This window comes from Phasianus colchicus, chromosome 11 (genome assembly GCF_987193195.1).
Source record: "Phasianus colchicus chromosome 11, bPhaCol1.hap1.1, whole genome shotgun sequence".
Taxonomy (NCBI): Eukaryota; Metazoa; Chordata; class Aves; order Galliformes; family Phasianidae; genus Phasianus; species Phasianus colchicus.
In genome coordinates this window covers 5,152,999-5,179,998 of record NC_143446.1, presented here as the reverse complement: position 1 = coordinate 5,179,998, position 27,000 = coordinate 5,152,999, and the positions used below count along the sequence as shown (strand labels likewise).

At 40.0% G+C, this 27,000-nt stretch overlaps 1 protein-coding gene and 1 long non-coding RNA gene across 6 annotated transcripts in view; one reads left to right on the top strand and one right to left on the bottom strand.

The window, feature by feature from the left end:
- LOC149916409 (uncharacterized) overlaps positions 1-11,845 on the top strand; it is a 106,758-nt gene extending 94,913 nt beyond the window's left edge. Inside the window, exons 3-4 of the long non-coding RNA XR_016470074.1 lie at positions 11,207-11,318; positions 11,815-11,845. This is a non-coding gene — a long non-coding RNA (uncharacterized LOC149916409). The remainder of the gene's footprint in view (positions 1-11,206; positions 11,319-11,814) is intronic.
- The window catches only part of SLC6A1 (solute carrier family 6 member 1), a 104,556-nt gene that overhangs the window by 9,582 nt on the left and 67,974 nt on the right, over positions 1-27,000 (bottom strand). For all 5 annotated transcript variants that reach the window (XM_090148069.1, XM_090148066.1, XM_090148068.1 and 2 more), the window contains exons 2-11: positions 9,470-9,849; positions 8,606-8,737; positions 7,132-7,232; positions 5,865-5,974; positions 5,613-5,745; positions 4,561-4,695; positions 4,339-4,442; positions 3,902-4,026; positions 1,316-1,428; positions 194-325 (exon numbers count right to left, since the gene is read on the bottom strand). In XM_090148069.1, coding sequence (XP_090004195.1) covers positions 194-325; positions 1,316-1,428; positions 3,902-4,026; positions 4,339-4,442; positions 4,561-4,695; positions 5,613-5,745; positions 5,865-5,974; positions 7,132-7,232; positions 8,606-8,737; positions 9,470-9,704 — 1,320 coding nt within the window. In that variant the 5' untranslated portion in view covers positions 9,705-9,849. The remainder of the gene's footprint in view (positions 1-193; positions 326-1,315; positions 1,429-3,901; positions 4,027-4,338; positions 4,443-4,560; positions 4,696-5,612; positions 5,746-5,864; positions 5,975-7,131; positions 7,233-8,605; positions 8,738-9,469; positions 9,850-27,000) is intronic.

The following is a 27,000-nucleotide window of genomic DNA, read 5'->3' as shown; positions in this document are numbered from 1 at the left end:
ATATGAGCGTTTTCTTGTCACATGAACTATTCAGCAAGCCTCACTGCATCCAGGGCATACAGAGACTGTAACCTGCAAGCTAATGTCTGCTTCCTGAAGCCTTTGCTGTGATTCTAGGTGGGGATGGTGGAAGAGGGAGATAAAGCAGATATGGTACAGCGGAAATAAGAACACATTCTTCTACTGAACGTACCTGAGTAATGTTGGACAGCCCTATCAGATAGGAAACAATACACACAACAGCAATGAAGATTTCCCTTCGATTGCGCAATAACTTCGGAAATTCATCCACCAAAGCTGTTATGAATCCTTCGACAGTGCAGAACTGCAAGTAAATTTAGAAATAAAATACAATGCGATGCACTGCAACTGCAGGATTGGGTTTAGGGAAGGAGTTTTTGATAACACTCATCATTGGCCTAATGCTGCATCCATTAAATGATAAAGGAAAATTCGTTTGACTGCAGAGGAAGCAGTGCTTCTGAATATCCTTGTTTCTGTCTGAAAAGATCTACGCAAAAAGATTTCCAGCTTGAAAAACATTCAACATTTGAAAGAATGACCTATAGCATGTGCTTAACAAGATAAAGTGCTCTTTCTTGTGATGGAAGCCTGCAGTTGAAGGCTTTGGTCCACAGATCTATCAAAAACCTAGACTTCTTCCATTATTTACATACATATATGAAAGCCAATAGATTCAAGAAGTCTGATAAGATTCGTGCTTCAGAGTGAAGACTAGAGACACAAGATTGATTCTAAAATGTTATAAATCAGATACTTTCTGCAGCTCCAGAAAAGCCAATGGAATGGTAACATTTTTACTGAGAATGTGGTCCTCAAACTATTTTTTTTTCTATACTCAAAATCAACATGTTCTACTAATTTCCAACCATGCTATCAAAGTTTAACCAATATTTAGAGTTCTTACAAATCGTAGGGCATGAAGTCACCTTTCAGAAATATCTGTGCTATTTAAACCTTGTAAAAAATATCTCAACATTTCCCAAGTTCATTAACAACTCAAAAGTATTTTAATGTTGTGATTGAATGTTTGAGATTCCACACGAAGGTCCTCTGTTTGCAGAATAAATTGTCTGCTTATTTGGCAGATGATTCCAATGGTTCATGAAAAATGAAAGGCTCCTCCAATTCTTTCCCTCCTTGGTATCTCCTACTGTTTAATCTGATTATACCAGAAGCAATGCACCAATAACAGCTGGCAATGTGGAAAGCACAGAGCAAAGCCAACATTCTACCATACGGTTGTGGAAAATTCATCTTCTTTATTGTTAATAATTTTTTACGCCAATATTACCTGACTGTCAATTCCAAGCATTAGCAGCATGGAGAAGAACAGTATTGCCCACAAAGGAGAAATTGGTAACTGTGTCACTGCTTCTGGATAAGCTAGAAATGCCAGTCCAGGACCTGGTAGGAGAAAAAGGATAGAAAATGTCAATGAGATTGATTGGGTTCTGGGATTATCAACTCCCGTTGATACATAGGTTTATCTGAATGACTCAGTCATGGATGCAGCATCTGTCCAGGGATTTCGGCTTAAATGGTGTTCATTGTGCAGTCAGTGCACACATCTTGCATTAAAAAACAACCAACCAAAATAAAAACAAAACTCAAAAAACCCAAACCGACCAAGGAAAACACTAGATAAAGTTCAGAAGTCACTCCTGGGAGACACCTTTGTATAGAAAACAGCCTATCCTTGGCTAGGAATATATCTTCAGTTAAGGACCAGCCTTCTCTTCCTCTGAAGTAATTACTAATGGCTTTAATCTTCTGCTCTGCATCAAGTATTTCAGTGAAGAAACAAAGCTCAGAAATGGAGAAGACACTTTCCAGCACTTACAGTACTTCCCATTTGCTGTTGTATCATCAATTCTTTTATAAAACACATTTTAATTATGCTTTGTAGTTGTAAATGGGTACACATTTTCATTCACATTCTTAACAACTGTTGATGGGGGCAAAGTACTGGAAGAAGAACATAAATTTTTATTACAGAAGAAGAAACTTCTTTTTGTTGCCACAGTATTGCTGGAAACCAGCTGGAAACCAGCTAATGTCAGGATAAGAGTGAAACTTGTAGAAACTAAATAATCACAGAAAGAAAATTAGCGTGCTTTACCTCAGATGGGTATGTGATTTTTCAGCTTCCATTAAAAATTAGTCTGGCTGTTAACTGGTTGGACATACCCAGCTCTCAAACCAGTGAAGCAAGGACCAACATTAGACACTTGAGTTGTCAGAGCAAACACAATGCAGATTTTGAAACAATTATTTATAAGCAATAACAGATACGACTGAAATATGCATTCTAAGTAGCAGCACTGTAAACTTAAGATGACTATGTCCTTAATTTTACTGTTTACACATTCCACCAAAATGCAGCTACAGTCTTTAAAAACTATTGTTTTATAGGACTATAAAAAATACTACAGAATAACATGTCTCGTGGTGCTAAAATAAAGCATCAGTTTCTGAGCTTGCCAGTAAAAACAGAAGCTTAAATAAAAAGTGAAATTTCCAAGTGCCCTTTGTGATTAGTGATCACCAGAGATCATATACATCTTTAAGTCTATTACCTCAGGTACTTTACAGTAAATTTTTAAGCTTAATGTGATATAAAAATATTGTTTTGTTTGCAGACGTAGTTTTTATTTAATTACTACTGTGTCAAAACCAGATTATTTTACACACTATTGATGTCCCAGACATTTTTTTTTCCATAGAATCATAGAATGGCTTGGGTTGGAAGGGACCCTAAAGATCACTCAGTTCTAACCCCCATGCTGTGGGCAGTGTTGCCACCCCTTAAATCAGGCTGCCCAGGGATCCTTCCAATCTGGTCTTGATGCCTCCAAAAATGGGGCATCCACAAACTCTCTGGGCAGCCTGTGCCAGTGCCTCACCACTCTGAATAAAATTTCTTTCCTGATATCTCATCTAAATCTCCCCAGTGACAAGAATGTATGCCATAACATTTTTTGCTATTTTTTTTTTTAATGAAAACTATTTTTGGTGCTTAAAGTCTCTGATTTTCTGAGAGAATATTTCATCAATGATATTTGTTTGCTAGTACAGTAATACATATTTTGTCCACCAGACTTCCGACCACGCTTTCTGTTAGCAGAACCCTCCCTGTGGCCAAAATTGCTAAAAGAGTATTTGGTACACCAGGTGGGTTAAGGCAACCATCTGCTCTGTTTCTGTAAGCTTCTTCTTCTGGAAGAAAGGCAAAGAAATGCAAAGTGTACACAATCCACCTATGGATCTATCATACTGCCCTACATAAGTTTACTTTTCTAATAAAAGGTCCCATAAAATTGGCTCATAGCTGTAGTTTAACAAGTGAGAGACTCATCTGCCTCAAAGGGTTTGACCTCACGAAACAATAGAAAGAATTTAAAAACCTAACCAAATTTGAGAATATATGGTCCTAAAACATAATGGCATAATTTCTCCTTTCAGGTTGTTTTTAAGAATTTCAGTAGCAAGAGGCTCTTAATCTGATGTCACAGCCAAGCACTCAAACAGCTAACTGTGCTGCCACCTCTTAAAATGCAGTCCCTGTAAGCATATTCATTAGTATTCATTGCATCAACCCAGTATGCATTTCTGGCTGACCACTCTCCAACGCTGAAGCTTTGCAAGCACTGAAGGCAAGCAGTCTGTTAAATGTGAAATGATTATGCTGGTGCTGCCTCAAGAGGTTTGAAACGCTGGTTGCAAGAGGGAGAGGATTAAGTGCTACTGAAATGACAGGGGGCAGAGGAATGCTTTGAAGGAGAGATTTTAAACAAATGTGTGAAGTAGTTGGGATGCAATATACAAACAAAAAATAATTGATGTCTCTGAAGAACTTAGAGAAAAATATATTATATACCTGATGCTGCAACATCTGCAATGGGCCTCTTTGTGACATTAGCCATGAATCCAACAATGGAGAAGATGACAAAGCCTGCAAACATGCTTGTGCATGAGTTTATGCAGCACACTATGATGGAGTCCCTGAAATAAAGATAAGGTGTTTTAAGCAGTAAAGTAATGCTAATGCTCAGTATATTACCATTTTTTCCTTTGGGAAGGTGGATAGATTTAATGATTTTAGATTTCACAGAAGGGTTCCGTTTCACACTGGACAAGTCACATCTCTCTCATTAGTGTAAATGCAGTTCTACATCTCATTCTTACATACGTAGAACATTTAACATTTGCTCAGAGATTATGCATTAATGCAGAGATATAGGATCCAGAAAGATAGAATCCAGTTCCAGCTGAGAGAGAAAAGTGCTACTGTAATATGTGCAGTCATCTGCCTACCTGTAAACATTATTGTGGAAAGGGTTGTAACTTCCAAGGGCAATCAGCGAACCGAGACCCAATCCGTAGGAGAAGAAAATCTGTGTGGCAGCATCCAGCCAAACCTGATGGCAAGAAATATATATATATATTTAATTCATTTCTGTACTTGAAGAGCAAATCGTATGTTTGAAAGGTGAAGTTTAGTAGTGAAACTTTTGTTTACAAGGACTAGATATTTACCTCAGAGTCTGAAAGCTTACTGAAGTTGGGAGTTATATAGAACAAAATGCCTTCCTTTGCTCCAGGCAGTGTAACACCACGGAAGAACAAGATAAGCAGCATAACATAGGGATAAGTAGCAGAGAAATACACCACCTGATTTGAAGAAAAAAGACACTGTAAGTGTGGAAGAATCATCTGTGTTTGTTCAGGCATTTGCTCCAAAACATTGAAGCATATATCAATCACAGAATCAATCGTAGAATCATTAAGGTTGGAAAAGACCACAAAGATCATCCAGTCTAACCACCAACCCACCACCGTGCTCACTAAACCATGTCCCTTAGTGCCACATCTATCAGCATCATTAATCATCAGATGCCACACAATGTCTGATGCTACAGATCATCCCACATTGTTAATGGACAAGGAAAAGCTTGGAGTGCAAAGTGCCTAATGCTGAACACCCAAAACTCTGTGTCTTCAGTTCAGGCAGTTGTTGCCAACTTTCCTAGGTGAGCTAGAAGGCTTCTGCACCAAGGACTTGTGCTTCTCTTTCTCGTGTACTTAGAAACCAATCAGACTCAAAGAAGTATAGTATGCAAGCATGCTTGTAGCCAGAACCACGTCTGGCTCTCATTCAGCATAAGGAAGAAAAAGTTCTGGCACGCACTTTCAACAGTTACACATCCAAGTCCATCAAGAGTTGTTTAATAAGTGTATACTGGTTACTGAGGCCAAAACACTGCAGCCTCACTCTACTACAATTTAAACTAGCCAGAATATTCCTTTGAGGAGCAAGCAGACATATATTTAGGGATTTTTCTACCTGGCAAATCTAGGAAGTCTGTAAATGAACACTCTTAACCAAGATGGTCAGAGCAAGCTGTGGAGGAAAAAGCCTTTTTTAAAAAAATGGTGCTCTATCAATTCAAATGGGACAGAAATGCAATGCTTAACAGAACTGTCCCAGAAAACTGCCGCAGTGTGTCTTACCTCATAAATTTTCAAAATATTTGAGTAAAATAAGCATTTTAAATCAAAATATACTTACAGTATTTTTTTCGTCTTACCTTTCCAGTCCAGCCCACCCCCTTCCAGATACAAAAATAAACCAGAATCCAGGCAATTGCCAGAGTAATTGCTAGCGGCCATCGGATCTGCCCTGGTTTTTCCAATCCATCAGTCATTTGGTGCATGTTGCGTCTAGAAAAAGCAAGCAGAACGGTATATTTGATAATCAGTTCAGAAGATGGTATATGAAATATAACAAGCTAATCCTTGCATGTGCACAGAAATGGCATAGAGAAACGTTCTCAGCTTACTCCCAGAATTCAACCACAGCGCTTGTCATGTTGGTGGTGTTTGCTAAGGTGTAATTGGAGAAGCAGCGGTCAGTGTTCCATGGGTTCTCACAGTGCTTCCAGGGAAGAGTCTATTTAGAAAAGAGAGAAAATCCTAAACAGTCAAACAATTTTAAAGTAAGCATTACCCCAAGTATCTTATTTTACAAAAAAAGGAAGGAGAACGAATATATTTTACTTGTGCATTGCATTGATCTCCCTGTGGTGCATGTCTGCCACATAAGTTACTTAACTTTATATCAATTACATGAAGCAGATGTGGAAGCATTACCTCCTTTCTTTACTATACCTGCTCAAATGCTTTGGAGTTGGCTATGCCTCTCAGCACATTAGAGTACACTGAGCATACTACAAGAAACAAGGGCAGCACAAAGGACCTCCTGGAGGTCCAGTTACCTCTTGTTGCACTACATGTAATAAAAACATCATGATTACTTATCAGAGCTCAATTATCTCCTTCTGCCAAGGGACAATTAGAAAAATGGACACGTGTACAAAACAAAATGTACATTACATTGTTATCTTTCTGAAATTCTAATAGACAAAGCCTATTTAAATGCATTATGTAATAGAGTGAATCTGATATAAATACAACATAGATTTTCTTGTGATGGCCGATCTTGGAAAACATTCTCACATAAAAAAATAACAATAATAAAAAAAAAATTAAAAAAAAAAAAGAAGAAGAAAAAACAAACACAAAAACCCAACCTTTTACACACTAGAATTTTTCTCAGAGGAATGACTGGTTGCCTCTTTGTTGAAAGACAAGGTGATACTAGCACTCTTGTTAGCATTGCCAGGACTAGCAGTCACAAGCCTGAGCACAGATTCTCTGCATCTGCCTGGTAGAGAAGAAAGCAGGCATGCTTGTGATCGAATGGCAGACAGGTAATAAAGTGAAACTAAAAGGGCACAGATGAAGGATCTCTGAAGATCAGGATCAGAAAATTTAAACAAATCAGTAAGAAAGGGAAGCCTAGGGCTCCAAAACAAGCTTTTATTGTGTTTCTCCACTGATATTCAGTTTTCTATTCTGCATTTCTCATGAAGGAAAAAAAAAAAAAAAAAAGAATTTTAAGAAAGTATGCCTTGAATAAAAAAATTCCTATTGATTTTCATGTATTTTGTGTAATCTCTCACCTTCACAGTGAGATAGTTTAATCAGCTAGCTACCTCACTTTGCTTTTCCTTGAACAAAATCCCTCCATCTCAACCCCATACTTACAGTTGTAAAGGAATTATACAGGTAATAAATGGCCCATGAAATAATCACAATGTAGTAAATATTTAGCCAAAAGGAAAGGACTGCAGCAGCTAGCCCCACACCTGCAAAAGAAGAAACAAAAGAAGGTAACTTTCTGTAAAGGTTGTATGAGTGTCAGCTCAAGTGCTGCAATTCAGTAGGACAAATGATGCAGATAGCATTTACCAGATTCTGAAAGTTCAAATTCTAGAAGAACCTCTACAAAAAGATGGCTAATCTGAGAGATGTCTAATTAATTAGTTCAGTTACAGTGCCCACTTCTCAGTGTTGCAGTAAGCAGTCACACCTGCTGCTGCTGAGATTTTCCTGGAGTTTCTTACTTGTAGGGGAGAGAGCTAAATCAATTCATTCTCTGAAACAGCAGTACCACAGCAACTTCTGGCAGATGCACACAAACTGTGTAGAAGTTAAAAGACCAGTTAGCCCTTTAGTCCACTGTTCAAAGTACTTCATGCTTAGTATAATGCTGTGTTGTTAGCTCAGGCTAAAGAAACAAGGCAGGTGTTCTGCGATCAGAATGTCATCGTCTGCTCCACATGGAGACTTCTTAAGGGGCATTTATAGGGTCAGGCTGATGACACTTGCTGTGTGACACTAAACAGGAAGAATAATGAGCAAAGAAAAGTCTATACTTTGCATTGTACTCTCTGCCAACAGCAGTAACTCGAGCACAGTTACAATACTAATCTGTGAGAAATGTTTTAATCTACTTGTGTTTTTCAAACAAAAAATTTTCTAGCACAGAACCCATCCTAAAAAACCTTTTATCCCACCCTGAGCTAATTTTCAGTCCTACTGCGTGAAGTAATTTATAACTCAGTTATAACTTGCTCCTTTGCTGGTCCACAAGTCAACTCAGGAGCTCTTAAGTATCAAATGGTTTAGGATTAGAGAATGGAAAGCACAGAATGTGAGGCTTGTGGGTCTGTACAGAATCCAGGATAAAATCTTAAGGTTCTAGCACTGAGAAAACCAAACTAGCTGAAAATTTAAGCATACAGTGATCTTTCTTTCAAGCAATTCAGATTGGAATTGCTAACTTTGAAGTGCCCGGCCTTTACATTTCAATACAAAACAAAAGGAGATACAAATCTTCATGACCTGGAATAGAAACATGGTTTATCAAAATGCTGTGAACTGAGGAACCAAGTTCTTTATCTGCTCAGACAGGTTGCTAGATTTTGAACTATCTTTGTGTTTTCCTAACAAAAACGAGTTTTCAGATTTCACGAAATTAGTCTGTTGATGTCCTATTTTTGAAGGGAAATGAATAATATCCGAGCTTGTCTCAAAATTGTCAGTTATACCTCATAAAATTAGGAGCTGCTGTAAAATATGGCAGTTTAACTAAAAATGAAGAAATGTCCATGCCCTGTCACTTCATGTAACGTCCGCAACATGGAAAAACAGAAAGGAATACAAATTCATATTGTACCTTTGAACATTGGAGCAAGCTTCCACACTCCAAGGCCTCCTATAGATGTGTACTGACCAAGGGAACACTCCAAAAGAAACAGTGGCACTCCAGCAAAAATTAGAGTTAGGAAATAGGGTATCAGGAATGCACCTAAAAAGAAATAAGAAAAAACCTATTACAGTGCAGAAAGCCACTACTGTTTCTAGTTTTTTCCATCCCTATTACATCTGGAAAGAAACCCACATTTTTTCCTCTGAGGTGTAGCTTGCTAAAACAGCTAGTGAGAAGCACATGCATCGTTTTGAACCAGTATCTCAAGAGGTTTTGCTAAGGGGAAAAATGTCTCTCCCCATCATGTAAATACTTTCCATTTAAGTAAAAACCCAAATACAAAGGACCGTGCGTTTTGTTGTCTTCATCTATAAGAGCAGCACACATATGGTATAAAGGCTTTAGCCAGAACTGGCTGCTTTCCAGCTGAAGCCAGCCTTTGATGATAAGCTCTGAGTAAGAGTTACAAGCCTTATGCAATCCTCTCAAACACTCAATCCAAAAGAGGGTTCTGAAGGGTTGGAGGGGAACGTGCTTCAATTCTTCTCTAATACCGTATGGTCTTTTATAAGCAGTTGCCAATGAGACATTAGAATAAACTCGAGGGCACAGCAGACTTCAAAGCAGAGAGCCCTGCTCCGAGATGCTTCCAACCCTCATGATCTAGTTAAAAGCAAAGCAAAAAAAAAAAAAGCAACCCTAAAACCACACATACACAGATGGAAAAAAAAAAAACCAAAACCCTCTACTGAAACAGATTTCTAATAATTTTTTTATGGTGACTAACATGCAGACATATCAAAAGTGGTAAGAAATAAAGAGCAAGCATACCTCCACCATTCTTGCCACAGAGGTATGGAAACCGCCACACATTCCCTAAACCAATGGCATAACCTACACAGGACATAAGAAAGTCAAATTTTCCTTTCCAGGTATCTCGGTCCGGAAGGTCCGTCTTCTTCTTCTGCACTTTTACTACCAAAGTTTTAGGCTTGTCATTGGTGATCGAAGCGTCAACTTCCGTGGAGATCTGTCCGTCGGCCACTTTCGTTCCGTTTGTTGCCATGTCTCGGGGCTTGGCGGGGGAGGCTCTGGTGGCCGCCGGACGAGGGATTTCAGCTCCGGTCCACGTGGACAGCAGCTTTGCGGCTCGCCGTGGCCCGGCCGCGTGTCAGCCCTGGGCGGCGGGCGGTGTGCGGCTCCGGGGTGCTCTGCAAGGCACAAGAGGGGCACTCAGCAGGGCCCGGCTGCTGGGGGTCCTACCAACAGCTGTGCTCTGCCCTCGGCACTGCTTCCGACTGAGTCAGTGGGAAGAGATCAGAGCTAAAGCTGCCCCCCAAACAAACGCCAAGCCGCGGTTACTTATTTTTCATTTCCCTACAGTCTGCAGGAACTGCAGACCCCGAGTCTACAGATAACTTATCCAAATATTCCCACTGCATTGCACACAGCAGATATTTACTGCACGCTATGCTCAAAACATACAGCTGAGAAGCAGACATCATAAAAGCTGGAAAAAAGGCTGTGCACTCATAAATAAACTCACGACCGCTATGCTTAACCCTGATTCTTTGGTGACAGGGATAGGCCAATTTAATTGATTTTTACAAACGTTCTTCAAGTCCATGGAGTCAAGCACATATCCCTGTTTCTGGAGAAGATGAGTCAGTGTAGAGTTTTCTCTTTAACAACCCAGAATTTTTACACTGAAACTATTCCATTTAATCACTCTGCATTACAAAGCTAGAGGATAATTCCCATGAGCATCAAGTTCCTTTGTGCATAGGAAGGTGCTACTATGGTTATGGTCATCAACAAATACCTACCAATAACAGTGACTTGAAAAAGTTATGAACTGTGCACGTTTCTCTAAACAATTTAATCTGAGATCCTCCCAAATGGATTAAAAATAAATCAGATTAAGCAACAGAACTTAATATTGGATAATGATGTTGGGTTTCCTATGTAGTTATAATTAGTCGTTAATATCATACAATGTTCTACTAAGTTTAACTTGTACATGCTTCAGTACAAGTCTGCAATAAGCACGCTTCAGTTAGTTTAGTAATTCTTTCACCTGTCATTACTGCTACTATACAATTTTCAAAGTTTAAATAAAGGAAAATAAAGGAAGCAAACGTGCATTATGCAAAAGACCAGTATTCCTATCAGTTTAGAAGTGTGTGTAACTCCTGTAGGCTTCCACAGAAAAAAAAAAGATAAGAAAAAAACACAGTGAGTTTGTTGCATGTCTCCTGTATGCCCATGCACGAGAGATTTCTTTAGGCAGACCCCATTTCTTAGCTCCTTTTACCATTTGCCAGTCACCAGTCCTCAAAACAGACACTTCAACAAATGAGAGCTTCCCTGCGTGAAGCTCCATGTTATAGTAATGTTGGCAATGCTGGACATAAGATCCCACAAAGGTCAATGTTTATTTACAGATTTCTGGAAAGGTAGATCAGGATTATCAGTCATCACTTCTAATAGTAAATTATGTCAAAAAGAAAAATAAATCACGCAAAGATTTTTCCACTAGAAGTGTTTTTCTTCAACTTCCCATTTCAGATTGCTGTATTAAAATGCTTCTTAATCCTCCACCAACACAAGGACGTACCTGGCAATTAAAAAGGGCTTCAGTTGAAAGCTGAGGAAGAATCACCTGTTACATTTGCTGGGGGTGAGGATCGTGGTTATAAACTTCCTCTCTGTTCTACTTAAGATTGGTTGCAAAGGCGGAAAATCACTATAAGTACTTTCCTGTCCTCACAAGTCCTTCTGTGTATAAACATCTTCCCTTTCCTGTGGGCTTTTCTGTGTATAGACATCTTTCCCTTCCCTTTCCTGTGGGCTTAGTTTTCCATATTTTTCTGCAAGCTTATCTAATTTTGTACACCAAATGCCATTTCTGTCTACAGTCTACGTTGTTCTTAACATCTACTAGTCAGGAAATATGTATCTCTTAAGGACAAATCATTAGAACTCCTAAAAGCAGAGGTGAGACTCCCAAAATCCATATATGATTTGAGAACATCGAGTTCTCAAAGTGTTTCATGGCAATTTGTCCCCATCCTGTACAGTGCTCACCTTGATGCTTTCTACTGGGGGCAAGATCCTCCAACCTTTAATCTCCAGCTTTCTCCACCAATTAATGAAGGCATTTACTTCTCTTTTAGGGCTTGGGAAAACTTCCTTCTTGGGAGACATGGCTGCCACTGCATCTCTATCATAGATAAAAGGTACCCATATCTGAGATGATGAAGTAGAAAAGGCCCCTGTTTCAGAACTGCCATCTTGGTGATCGTGGGGGGGAGAACATGAGATGCCAACCCATATGCCAGCCCCCAGCTCCCTCAGATTGGTCCATGCTCTTAAAGAGAAGGACATCACGCCTACATAAAAAAGCGCTATGACTGATCAGAGCTTAGCTTCTCAAGGTTCTCAAAAATAGGACGAATTAATCCAAGCAAATGTCAGAACTGCCAGCACAGAGCTCTTTATCCGAGTTAGTTGCTGCAGGCTTCCCTTGTGCCCAGAGAAGGCCCTCGTGTCAGCAAGGTCCATCTGACCTAAGCACAAGTTCTCCACACTGATTATAGAGCCAGGACACACAGCTGACGTACATCTGCACGGCAACTATTTCCAGCTGGGTGAGCTGAAACCCATCCTTGCTAACCAAGTCTTAATCTTAGCTGCAGCGTGTGGCAGACCGATGAAGCATTCAGAGCAGTAACTGCAGTTACTCTTACATCCCCTCAGAAAGCACCATAGAGAATGGTTCTCCCATGTGTAATTCACCTAATCCTGAACTGCAGCTTCCAATGCAAAGCTTAAGTCCATGCTTACTGGCTTTATATTTGATTTCCTCTACAATCAGAAAAGAAAAAACTTCTGTTCATGAGAAGTTTGAGCAATTCCGGTAGCCATTCAGAAGCCCAACAACCATTGCATAAGGCAATACAGATCACTGTTTTATGGACAAAACTGAGTTTCCGTTCTGAGGCAGGACTGAGATCACGTAGCAGTTTTGACCTTCTCATCCACGTTTGTTTCCAAGATTAAGGTGCAGCTTCCAGAGCAGTAAGAAATGTGCGGCTAGCCAGCACCACCTACTGATAAAGATGCAGAACTGAAAGTGTTTCTTTCTGGCCAAAGGAGGCTGTGAAAGTCATCAGGGTGTTCTAGTACTTACATAAACTCATATACCTACATACTTATGTATTTATAAGTCTCATAGTAGTTATTTATTTGGCACTTAATTTGGACTGAGCATCAGCTGGCAATTCCAGATATTGGAGAAAGCTGTGTGTTGATGAGTGGAAAAAAAAATACCAACCAACACCACAAAAGAAAACTCAATGAAGAACAGTGTGTACACACACACACACATATATATATAAAACCATATTTATGGTTGATAATAAGGGAGAAAATGTTGGAGGAATCTCATCCTCACACTGGCCCTCCAGGGATGGCTCAGTGCTGGATCTCAGAACTGAACCACCATACCAGCTGGAGCATGGATTCAGCCCCTCCCATCTACAAACAGGCTCTGAAGGTGAGAGCTGGGCACAGAGCCTGCCCTTGCTGTTCCAGCCCTTGCATACTCTGTGGAACTTTGGGTATCAGGCAATGGGAAAATGCTTTCATTCCATAGGGTTGAAAGTATATGTCTTCCCATGTTATGGAAAATAACTTTCCCCAAGCCTAAGAAATAATAAATTACAACAACAGAAGTAGCCCGTGGTCTCCAGTTTCCCCTCAGCATCCATTTTATATACAGTAGTTCTTCACAAACTATGACTTGCATACAACAATCCAGAACAAGAGTGGGTGATACAGCAACAAAGATACTTGGTACACAACCTCTGATTGATTAAGCATGCTCTCACATCATTGAGATCGAAATTTAAAATGAGTTTAACATGGAATGGGACAGAAAGATACTTAAGCAAGCTCTGTGGCTTGGCTTGGGTGAAAGGAAAGACAAATTGCAGCTGTCAGCCAGCAGATCAGGTAGGACACTCGCAATTCAGTGTTTCAGTTTGTGGGAAGAAGCTGGAGAGATCCCTTAAATAAGTCAGCCTTTGCTCCCGCAGCACCTTTGTGCCAACACTGAGTGTACTAGGAAGGGCATGGTAGCTTCCCACCACATTCCTCAATGCACAATAGAGCTTCCTTGACTTCAGTTACTAGGGTTGCTCAGCCAAGAGGAGAAAGCCCTCTAAAATAGGGATTTAGATACCATGTGGTTGTCCCGCATCACCACCACATTAGAGAAGAATGAGTCGAGAGAGCCAAGCACACATAACAGCCAAGGTAATAAGCACAGCCAGGGAAACCAGAACAAAGAGAGTGCCACTTCATTAATAAAAGCATTTTTCTCTCTTCTGGCCTGCATAAAATTGGATTTGAAAAGTTTAGAACTGGTTGCATAAAATCAAAGTCTACAGCAATATTCCTATCATCTTTCACAAGTGATATCAAAAGGCAAAAAATGGAACAGTGCAGAAGCTGTGCAGCAGGAAACTGCCATTCCTATGAACCTGTAACCTCTGCCTCATTCAAAGTGGAGCACCCCCTCCCCTCCAATCCATTGTGCTCCTCCTTCCCCGGCGCGCAGCAGCTCTGAGGGCTCCACACAAGGCAAAACTACAGCAGCTCCATACAATAAATTCTGAAGAAACACCGTTATATAAAGTGCCACATCGCTTCCATCAAACTTTGAAGGTATTATTGCTCTGACCTTAATGGGACTCCAGTTGAGCCCACTGCTGCCAAGAGTTATTTTCACTTACATTTTTATTTGTATTGGGCAATCAAGTCAAGAGAACGCCACACACACTAAGTTTCACAGCAAAACAGTTCATGTCAGCAGTGTCCTGGAGTGTATGAAACGGGACTGAAATATAGAAGGTACTAAGAGAGTACTCACAAAATGGTCTTCCATTTCACAAAGAAAACTCTGTTTTATTATTCTTTTACAGGAAGGATCCAGCTTGGAAGTACATAGATATTGCACACCAAGTGATAGCACACATGCCGTTACACGTACACATAGCAAAACCCCATATGCATTGAAGAATGTTCCTACTAACTTCTCCCTCTGGTACTTTAGATGTCTCTTAAGAGTCTGGCCCTTTGAACTGAAACTCCCACAGTGTGTTCATTTTGGTTCAGTACTTTGTGCAATGCTCACAGATTCAAGAAGCCACCATGTTTTTTCTTGTTGGAAAGAGAATTTTCCTTTATGGGCAATTGTTAAATTACATGTAACCATGTAAATAAGAACAGACAAGTAAGGAAACAAAATGGAATATTTTCTTTTCCTTTGGGCTCACCTCTTCCAAATTTGCTTGTAGTCCCTGCTGGTCATGAAGAGCTATCACAATTCCTAGAAGTATTTTGTTGTGTTCGCTCTCCTATTTCATTTCTTAAGATGGTTATGTGGAATTTGGCACCACTGTGACAAAACCAGTCCTCAGTTGCAACAGCACGAGCACTTGATTTCCCAGTTGAGCGTTCCAGAGAGCTCTGGCAAACCACACTGAACAAATGGGAACTGAAGCTAAACTTGCTTTTCTGCTGTATGAAACAGCAACGACAGCAATAATGATCAGAAGCAAGACAAATGTGGGTGGGAAAAGCAGAAAGCAATTTGATTTTCATCACGAATATACACACTAAATATAAGAGTCTGTTTTCATTTCGATTTTATCTAAAGTAATTGTACAGAGCTTGGGCTTTGTGCAAATACCTATTTGAGAAAAAGCTTGGTGGCAGCAGGGCCTTATCTGAAAAAATCTGATAGATTTTAGGTAAATGTAATGGGCCCTTCTGTAATGCTTTTCCCTTGCTTAGCTTGGGGAAACTAAACATCACATAATTTCATCGGAGTCCTCATGTTTAATCAGTGAAGCACATTAGGTGGTTAGACTAGATGATCTGGTAGGTCCTTTCCAACCTTGTGATTCTATGATTTCTAAATTTGGCCCAAAGCACAGAATTGTATACAATTTCTAAATTAGATTGGTCACTGGTCCAAGTTAAAATCTTCCCTTCCTCCCCCTCAGGTCTACCATTCAACTTTAACATAGTCTCTCCAATTAAAAACAAAACAAAACAAACACAAACCCACAAAAGCAAACCAAACCAAAACCAGAATAAAACAAATATACAGGAGTAAGCGTGCTACAGATGAAAGCATCTATTAAGTTGTGCAGCAAGAGACTTTCTTTTAGCCACCGACAACAGCAGCTGTTGCAGAAATCTATGAGGGCTGCTCTGAAAGTAATGTCTCCTACTTTAATATGCTGGCCCACACCAGAGGTGGATGTTGATGGTATGGCAGTAGAGGTTGAACCTTCCTGCCAATATTCTGTTACATGCTTTTGCTGTGACAGATGGCAGCAGAGGGGCAGTCTGACAGAACAGAACCTGACATGGAAGTGTATATGAAGCACAGGGGCGTAATTGAATCCCTCCATGTGGAAAAAATTCATTGACACTTCACTTCTGGAGCAATTTACACATCCTCTGAAGATCTGCCTGTATGAGTTGTATATAGACATCTTATGCATCTCTAATCTTTTTTCTTCAGCTCTTTATGCAGTGTATATATATGTATGTATTTGCTTTGCTGAGGCATTTTGGAAAGCTACGCATGCTTAAATGTGAAATATGAATCCATGGAAGCTGATGTGTCCACAGATGGTCCAGCTGAGATGGAGTACACTCCACCCTACATGCTACACTACAAACACTTTATGACCATCAGTCTGTTTTCATTGGAAAAATTGTCTCAAAATTTGGTTGGAGAGAGAGTTGTGAAACAAACATCAAATAGAAGTACTTACTGTGTATTTAGGGGGCATACAAGCATGTCCTGTACCTTCAGCCTTCCTCTTCCACTCCCAGTCATTTCTGCTTCAAAACAGTCACCCAAAAGTGCTGCATGGGCTTCAGGTTGCGACGTTTTTTAAGAAGTAACACAACTACACTAAGTATTTTCCAGTCACTGATTTAATATAAAAAATATGGTCATCCCAGTAACCTGAGGTAGGTCTGACCAAAAAAAAAAACTTCTGAAGATCAAAACATGGCTCTGAAAAACCATTAGGAATGTAACTACAGCAATACGTTCAAATAAAGTAATTCTGCGTGCTTTTAAAATGCAAAAGGTTGGTCAAGCTTGCATCTTGCAGTGGGATCTAACACAGGGAAAGATGGAATGGCACAAGATTCGTTGTCCTGCTATTTGTTGACAAGTGTATTTACAAACAAAGATTTCGCCCATACTGAAAAAGTATACTGACATCTAGTCCCTCAGGCTCTAAGATATGATGTGAAGACTCATCTACTTGCTCCCATATTTCTATCTACCCTTAAAAGAAATATTTCTTCACTCTTCCAAGAAAACTCAGCAAAGCCTGCACATGAAGAAAAGTAATTTAAATAGCTTCCTAAAAATACTGTCGTCCCACCTGCTCTTTGGTTGTGCAGGCACTTCTACAGCACTTATCCATCTCTCATTGGGCATTCGAGGTCACCCAAGGATGCAAACCAGTGGTCAGGCATTGCATGAATATCTTTGACTTAATCTTTGACTTGAAGACAGCCTCACCACCACCAAGAAGTAAAACCACCAAGTTTTCAATTTTCTGAGCTTCCCAAGCACAAATAGCTCAGTCCTTCAGAAACATCATTAGAACTGCTCACATTTCTATTCTTCTATTGAGATTCCTGCTGAGACAATCTGTGTAATTTTGAGCCCAAACCACAAGTATTTACTCCCCAAGTGCAGCTTCAGTTCAGCACTGAGACGAGCTTCATCTTCAGAGTACAGAACTCTCCCAGTGTGAAATTCAATCTTAGCTTAATAGATATTAAGATCAAATTTGCATAAAGAGCTTTTATCTATCACACAGCATTGCTATCAGAACATATAATGGAGAGATCCTTAAGCAGATATACATCCCTTAATCCTCCACAAAAATGCTTCATATTTCTTTCTGAAGTGAGACACCAACAACAAATGCAGAATCATGAAATCATGAGAAGTATAGTGCACAGCAAAGTTCTTTTTGATGAGAGAGAGGTGAGGGATTTAAAAAAAAAAGTTATTTTTTGACAAACAACGAATTCTATTATTGTTATCATTAGAGCTAAGGAAACGAAAAAAGCCACAAATATCATAAGTGCAAAGGTATTCCAGCAGTCCTGCGAGACAGCTTGCAGCCTGTTTAAAGAATAGCAGTATTTTCTTATAAATCCCATAGTGATTTTGTAGGAATCTGTACAGCTTTCCTGTAAAACAGACAACAGATCCTGGAGGGAGATTCAAGGAGTCATAAGCTTTTCCCACTCATCGTGGAATTCTACAAACCTTACACCAGTTCTTTACAAGGCAATTGTACTGACTAACATTACTCCCCAGTCAATCTCACAGTGCTTTTACAAAGGCTGTGGGTAGTTAAATATTATTTGGGCATATTATTGCTCACTTGACAGTAGCTATAGCTGCCCCTGTTACTCAGTGTAAACTTACCAAAGGTCAGTCTTGGAATAAAATTCTACCATTTACAAACAGAACCAGCTAGCCCTTACAATTTGGGATACATATTTGTTTAGACTTTGTGTGTGTGTGTTTGATTTCTACCTTATGGAATATGGTGCTTTCTCTGTTGTTTCCTTTGTGATTATGTCTTTAACACAATCTCTATTATTAAATCTCTATCATCTCTATTACTGTATTAAAATAACAATCCACACATTCATTTCAAGCTCAACCACAGTTACACATTCAATAAGATTCACTCTAGAGAAGCTGCCTAAATGAGAACAGCCTTATTTGGACTCATACACTGACTGTATTTCCATCCACCTGACATTTTATAGAACAGAGTAATAAGTTTACATATAAAAATGGTTTTGCTCATTATTCTTCATATCAGTATCATTCCATAGCTGTATTTATTGGTAAGCATTTGCATTGTGCAGACACAAGGCCTTCCCTCTGATTCCACAGTGCTTTTCAGAGTTTCAGCACAAAACACAGCTGTTAGGGAAACATGGAGCAGTTCAAAAGGGACACGAAGGGTGACATCCAGCACCTTGGTTTGTGCTGGGAAGATTGCTTTCAGTATTCCCTCACATACACTCAGGAAAAAAAAAAAAGGCACACGTCAGGTTCCCCTGGCTCACGGAAGCAAGCCAGCCTCAGGTACTGCAGAGCAGTGGGTTTGCTGCCCTGCTCTGAGCTGGAAAGGTCAATCAGGATGCATACATGATACAGGAGCTGCCCACCACAGGACTGGCTCCCCATACAAACCTTTTCCTCCTGCCCATCTCTTTTCCCTTTCCCACTTCTGGCCTTCAGTAGCAGCACAGGTACATTTTTCTTACAGTCTCTTCTTATTTCCAGCACATAGAAGCGAGTGGGTGAGAGATTACTCCGTACCTTGTAAAGGTGAATAAAGACATGTAAAGACTCCATTTAAAATCATAGCCTGCCTCTTTGCAAAATAAAATCAAGTTCTCCATGTAATTCACTGGAGGTAGCGTTTGTCACTTAGTTTTTACCAACATGGTAATTTCTCATCCCAAACCAGAGAATATCCTGATCTGCTCTAGACATGTTTGCTGGCAAGTAACGTTCCACTTCCAAATCTTCCTTATAATTTGTGGTATAAATTAAGACTTCAATTCACACAAATGACAAGAGCCAAAAAGACCACTATGTTTAATACTGAAGCAGTGTCCACAGAAATAGTGTGAAGTGGCTACACCCCAGGCACAATAAGGAATTTCAGACTCCAGCTAAGGTGCTTGTGCTATTTCCCCATTCACATTGCCACAGCCAATAGCTGAGGGTTACAAATCCCACAAAAAGCGGCAGCTCATCTATTTTACAGGCAGCTGCTCCATTCATATATATATGTGTTTCCTTTAGTGAAAACACGATACAAAACACTCTGCTTTCCTTCTGTGTGAGCTGAACAAGACTCTTGAGATTTTGGTTTGTCTGAGGTCTGCAAAGATATTCCATCTGTTAGCATGTAATATTTTTTCTTTTAAGCATTGTTCTTTTGTGCAAGACTTTCTAGAAACATACTGCTTTACATGCCGGAATACATCAGAAAGAGCATCATTCCAGGAGTTAACCGTATTTAATACAGGTGCTGTTGATCACCACCCTGTGAATCTCTCCTGTTTTGTGTCAAAACTCACACTGCTGCACTGCTATACAAGAAGCCCACTGCTGAAAGGGGGAGTTGCAGCAAAGACAAAGCTATTGCACACAGCATGTCCTGACCAAGTTTGCAAAGATGAATCTCACATACAAACACCCCAAATTTCACTAAGGACACAGCCTACAAAGTTTTTCATGTAGTTCCCAGTACAAACAGGCCATATTTAGAGTTGATACCATCTTAAAATAGACAGTTACAATGAAGATGCTGTTATTAATGCTTATAATTTAAAAAAAAAAAACAAACAAAAGACATTCACTTTGACCCCTTCAAGGACCTACTTGAGGGTGTCCCCGAGTTACAGAATTGGAAGAAAGGGACCCAGGAGAGTTGGTTCACATTCCAGCATCACTTCTTTCAAGATCAGTGCACCTCTTAAAGAAAGAGATCAGGCAAAAGTGGCAGGAGACCTGCATGGATGAGCAAGGAGCTCACTGAAATACTCCAACGGAAGAAGAAAGTCTATGTGGAAGAGGGATTTGGCCACTTGGGAGGAATACAGGAATGCTGTCAGGGCTTGCAGGGATACAACAAGGAAGGCTAATGTCCATTTGGAGTTAAATCTGGTGAGGGAAGTCAAGGACAACAAGAAAGGCTCCTTTAAGCACATCAATAGCAAAAGGAAGACTACGGAAAATGCGGATCAGCTGCTGAATGAGGTGGGTGCCCTGGTAACAGAGGAGACCAAGAAGGCGGATACTGAATGCCTTCTTTGCTTCGGTCTTTACTTCTGAGTCTGCCACTCAGGAATCCCAGATTCTGGAGACAAGAGAAAGAGTTTGGGGAAAAGAAAGCTTCCCTTTGCTTGAGGAAGATCTGGCCCGTCTAGGCAAACACAGTGCACAGAAATCTATGACCAAAAGGGGATGCAACCACAAGTGCTGAGGGAGCTGGTGGTGTCCAGTACTGGTTCCAGTCTTTTTTAACATCTCCATCAATGATCTGGATAAAAGATAGAATGTACTCTCATCAAGTTTGCTGCTGATATGAAGTTGGAAGGAGCAGCTGACATAACAGAAGGCTGTGCTGCCATTCAGCAAGACCTGGAGAGTTGGCAGAAAGTAAATTCATGAGGTTCAACAAGGGCAAGTGCAGAGTCCTTCACCTGGGGAGAAATAACTGCATGCATCAATACAGGTTATGGGCTGAGCAGCCAGAGAGGAGCTCTGCAGAGGACCTGGCTGTTCTAGTGGAAAACAGGTTGATTCACGAGTCAGCAATGTGCCCTTGTGGCCAAGAAGGCCAGTGGTATCCTTAGGTGTATTAAAAAGAGTGGGGTCAGCAGGTCAAGGGGAGGTGATCCTCTCTACTCTGCCCTGATAAGGCCACATCTGTAGTACTGTGTCCAGTTCTGGGCTCCTCAGTTCAAGAAAGACAAGAAACTACTAGAGAGAGTCAGCAGAGGGCTGGGAAGATGATGAGGGGTCTGGAGCATCCCTAAAGGTGATAAGGCTGGAGAGAAGAGGAAAGGCTGAGAGATCGGAGTGAGTAGGGGAAGGTGTGGGAAGTGAGATCTTAGCATTTAGGAGTCTTCATTGGCCTGAAAGATAACAAAAAGTTTCATTTTTGTTTCACTCTGAAGCCAAAAGAACAGAAAAATTATGAAAATAAATCAGAAATTACAAAAGCTGTTGTTTAATAGAATGTCAGGCTTTGTGCAATGAAAAGACTATGTTTTTGTCCTGGATGCCTCCCCTCTGGTTTGTGTTCTTCTTCAGCCACCTCCAGTTTCTAAATTTTGGGTTATTTGGGATTGTGTTAAATCTGAAAACACTGCCTAAAAGTGTCATGGACGAGTTCTTCACAGGATGACATCTTGGCACATCTGAGATCAGATTTTCTCTGTGTCAGTGGGCAAGTCACTTTGGATGACATCCAGAGAGATAAGTTGTCTAAAACTTTGAGAGCCACCTAGAAGACAGGATCCACAAAATTCCATGCATCAGGTTTGGGGTTAGAAATACATTCTGACTAACAGAGGTAACAGTTTGCATTTTTAGCTTTCTAGATGCCATCTTTATGCAAGGCAAGCTTCCTGTAATTTGCATCACTTTAATGCAATTCATATTTTTTCCCCCACAACACTCAGAAAAAACTCTTAGCCAATTTTAGCAGCCACACACAACATCAGAATGAACTTCCCCAAGCCTGGTGAAGAGGAGGCAGCTATGGCAGATGCTGTATTTCCAATTTCCAACCCTATTGACTGACAATAGCAGCTGCCAACACTGCTAATTCCAAATGATTCTATTTTGAGTGCTGCCTCTAGATTTTAGATCATAGCTTATTTTAAATAGCCCTATTTTCAGCCTAAATAAAAGGCTTTACAGTTGATATATTTGATTTGATGCAGTTATATTGCAAACCATTAAAAAATAATAATAAAAAAAAGACTGCAGGCGCACGCACATATTAATGCGGTTAAGCTTCTTTCAGGAAAAACTAAAGGAAATATCCTTTTTGGAGGATAAGGAAGGAGTGGGAAAAGAGAAAGAAAAGAAAAGCAAGCCCTGAGTTTGAGGTTAGCTTTTTCAGATGCTGCTCCTAGCTAAAGCCACTTTTTCTTTCTATTCTATTTTCTTTGATCCTCAAACTTCAATCCAAACCTTTAATTTTAAACGGGATTTCATTCTGAACTTAAAGCTATTGAATTAAAAACAAGAATTTCTCCACCCTTCTCTCCTGCCAAATCATGAATTTGAAGCTGCAATACTGAGGTGCTCAGCAAATCTATAAAACTTTCTGGGTTGAAGTGATAAGGACAGTCAGGAAACTCACTCAATGTAGGAGATAAATAGAACACTTGGCTTTCTTTTCACTTATAACATAAGGAAAGAAAAGGAAAGAAGCTTAGGGTATATTTGACAATTTTGAAAATGAAAACCTTTTGTTGTTAACTGATGGCTCAATAGCATTGTAATACCAACAGAGCAAAGTTTCACTCCTGGCCCAAGTCATTTTAAGTCTACACTGCAACAGCTGAGAGATTCTACTCTAAAAAAATTGCACTATTCTGAACGAAACACAGATGCATTTTGTGTAACTTGCAGCTACATCCCTAAGTCCCAGTTCCTTTGATGACAATAGAACAGCATCTCATGCTTAGCTTTCCGTAACTAAATATCCTTGAGAGATGCAAACCTTTTCTTATATTCTCCATACGTTCATGGTAGCAGGTCTCCTACAGTACTGTAACGGGATCATATTTATAGTTGGCAAGGTACCAAGCTTGAAGCTCTGGGTGCAGCCCCTGCCCATACACATTCCCCATGCACCTCGTTGGCACTTCAGCTGCAGACTCTAGGTTGAGACAACTTGGGATCCCTTGGTCTGTGGCAGGCATACCTGTATGGTGTGGCATCTTACACAGAGGGTAGTGCACCCAGGCATTCCTTCCTTCTGAGTGATGATTCTGGTCAGTCTTCAGAACAGAATTAATTTGAAGAGGTTTCCAGTAATGAGAAATGTGCATTGTAACCCAATCACTGTAACCTAGGTTTAACCCACCTCTAGCTTTCTAGATGATAAGAAACTTCCAGGTTTTGCTGCTTTGGTCATCAGAAATAAGCTTAACCTCCTTGGGCACTTCCTGTCTGCATCTCATATTGTTTTCTACAGCAGAATTTGGGACCATTGAGAATGGCCAGCTTTCAAACAGTCATTTTTAAATATACAGCCAAATACCCACTTTACTGACTTCAGTATAAGCACAGGCTGTTTCCTACCTTATGAAAAGAAGTTAAAAAAAAATTTAAAAACCATCACAAAACACTTATTTACAGCAAGTCTACCAAAACATATCCATGCATCAACACCCACATTACTCATAACTGAAAGCTGACTGTTGCTTTCTATCATTAATTAGAGCTTGCCAGTATTGTCAAATAGAAAGACAAGACATCATCTGGTGAATACCCACTTTTCAAGGAGAGAAGAGGACAATTCAGATCCAGAGACTAATACTGCAACCTGACAACTATAGTCCATATCTGGGACAGTTTTCCCCTCAAAGTCAATAATGCAGAACTGGTGCCTGCCAGCTTGGCTTGAAAGACCCATCAGTGCCACACTGGCGCAGTACTTAACTGGGGTAATTAAGCTGATCGGAAGTTCAGACCAACAAGAAGCAAATTTGCACATCCCAGACAAAAGTATGCCATCTGGATAAGTTAAGGGACAAGTTTCTTCTTTGCAAAGACCAGGCGAATGGGCTGATTTATAACACATTTGAGGTGACAGAAAAACCTTGTCAGTAAGTCAAGCCTTGCCAAAGGGAATGTGTTAAGTTTTCCAGTTTCAACCCACTGTCCACTTACATTGTAAAAGGAAAGCTGTTCATGCAAAGGTAGAAATTTATTTAGTATCAGTAAGTATAATACGTGATTTCTCTTGATATCGAGGAGTCTTAACAAAATTTTTCAGTATAAAGTCCAAACCAGAGTGTCAGAAGGCAAACACCCTGCTCATGGTGGCAAAGGAGAGGGCTATCACTTATTATTAAAAGAGCTGGTGAAAATATAAGCCACCTGAATGAAGTATTATTCATGGAGATACGATTTTGCTTATTTTTGCGTGCAGGTTAAGGGAAGCTTGACCTTTCCTAAAGGTATCAGGAAAAAGTTGAAAAAGAAAGAAAACTGTTTTCATATCAGGTAATTGCACGTGTGGCTTACTCTGTTCTCAAAATGGATGAGGTTGGGAGCCTGCATCAATATGCAAGATTGCCAGATTTATTTCTGCCTGACCTGAACAATAGCACATCAAGAAACATCTGTTCAGACCCACACCTGGTGGTTTGAACACTTCTACTGATACCACTTTAATCCTATCTGACAATCTAGGAAAAATAAAAGATCAGTTATATGTATTTAATTATACCAGACAAAATCTTATTTGCTGCAGCAAATAATTCAGTATGATTTTTTCCTTTAGGAAATTGCTTTCTTCCCACTCCTTCCTCAGACTTTTACAGCCATAACATTGCAAGGTTTGCAGCACTTGAGAAGGGTGTATGAATCTAATTTGCTAATTCAATCATCATTTGCAAACTAATGACTGTAAGCATGTATAAAAACTACATTAAGATATCCAGAACACAAGCTATGTTGATGAATACTTTCTCAGAGGAAATAAAGTCACCTTTCAACTCAAGAAAAACAAAACCTGTGCTGCATACTTCTGGTTCAAGAATTTAGTCCTTTTCTGGACAATGGCTCTGTTATTAATACAATTAACAGCAAATCAAACATAGCTCAAATTTCCTCCCTAGCTGGATTGCTCCAAGAACTCCAGCTATAACCAAAACGTTGGCTAAGTCAGCAATTAGCTGCCTCCCCCCATCCCTTACAACAAGAGTAGCAGTAAGACACCAACGCCTCAATCAGCAAAGTCCATTGCAGTTTCTCTCAAAAATTAATATTTTTCTGTTTATCTGAAATTACTCAAGCCACATGAATTCTAACCCAGGTAAAAGAGTATACGTGGATGGGACTGGGAGAGAAGAACCAAAGCATACAAGCAAAAAAACAACTCCCAAACCAGAAAACCAAACAAGAAAACCAACAGTGTAATGTTAACCACCACCAGCAGCAACCATAGAGTACTTGATTCTGCGCTCTAACACCAATTCTGATCTGACCTATAATTAGTATTTAATCATACAAACTCCTAAAACGATCAAGAATTCAGTTCTAGGTGTGACCCTAAAGCACATCTGGAAATCCAAGTCTTAAACACCTGTATAGCATGCCTGTCACTCAGCTCTGCTCTGAGCTGGCACAGAGGGCCCTCACTGGAAGAAGTTGTGCACATATACACCACAGAACACATTTCTGGCATTCATGTGTTAATGAATGACCCCTATTTTCATGCATCCAAATTAGATTATTGTGCCAGAATTTCCTCAAATGGTGATCTGAAAGAAGTGTCCTTAGGCAATCACAGATGCATAATACTGTCTCTTAATTTATTTGGGAAAATAGCCTGAAAATTGCAATAGTTACATTTTCTTGCCAACCAAGTACTCTCAGCTGCTTATGGATAATAGATGAGCAACGTTATTTGTCAGCAGGCTTCCAGACTCCTGAAGTTATTTTGGCTGGATCCCTTCCTCTGCTGCCATACACTAGTACATGTTCTCTTCCACACTCCTTTTCAAAGATTTCGCTTAATCCTGTAGCAGCTCCTCAAGATCGATGCATTCCACTTCACTTACAACCTCAGCACTGCCCAGAAAATCTTTCAAAGTAGAAGCAGATTTCTAGGTAAAATGTGCAATAGATCTTAGAAAAGCATGTATTTGCTCACTGGATCAACCTATGGAAATACTGGTCCTGCACAATAACTCAGAGTACTCTTCCCAAGAGCAATTCCTTGTTAGAACATTGAATGTAACAGCTTTTGAACATTAAAAAGCAATATATGATCATTTGTCTATTTTACAGCTATATGAAAAAAGATAAGATGGCCACAATTGTCCAAAAGAATCAAGGAATCACAGAATCATGGAACAGATGAGGTTGAAAGGGATCTCCAGAGACCATGCAGTCCAACCTCCTCGCACAGGGAGGATCACCCAGAGCTGCCTGCCAAAGCCAACAGGAACTGATCAACCTGGAATTGGCTCTAGCAGTCAAAAGGTACATTTTCTAAAACTTGAGGATCAGACGTTTGAGTGGCTAGAAACGTTTCACAGAGCAACCTCTTTGTATATAGAGGTCAGTCAGCATGTAAAGGAGTAACACTCAAGTTTTCAAAGGTCACTAACTCTGACTCTGAACTCCAGAGAAACAAGCCTATAAAACACCTGTCTTTTTCCTCTCACAAAATGAGAGCGCAATTTGCAGTACTCAAAATTGTTGTCTCACCAATTTCCATTTATTTGAATGAACACCAAGTAGTAATTGGGTATCCAGAATTTTGCACAGCTCATGAAGTAGGATGTCTGACATCTGTGGGGTGGGCTTACCTCGGCCAGGCATCTACCTCATAAACCCAATACTCTCTCTCAAAGGATTTCCCTCCTCGCAGGCAGAGTTTAATCACAAGAAGGGCAGGGTAGGAGTAACCCAAAACCCAATCCAGCTTTGCATAGAACAGACTTGGAAGAAT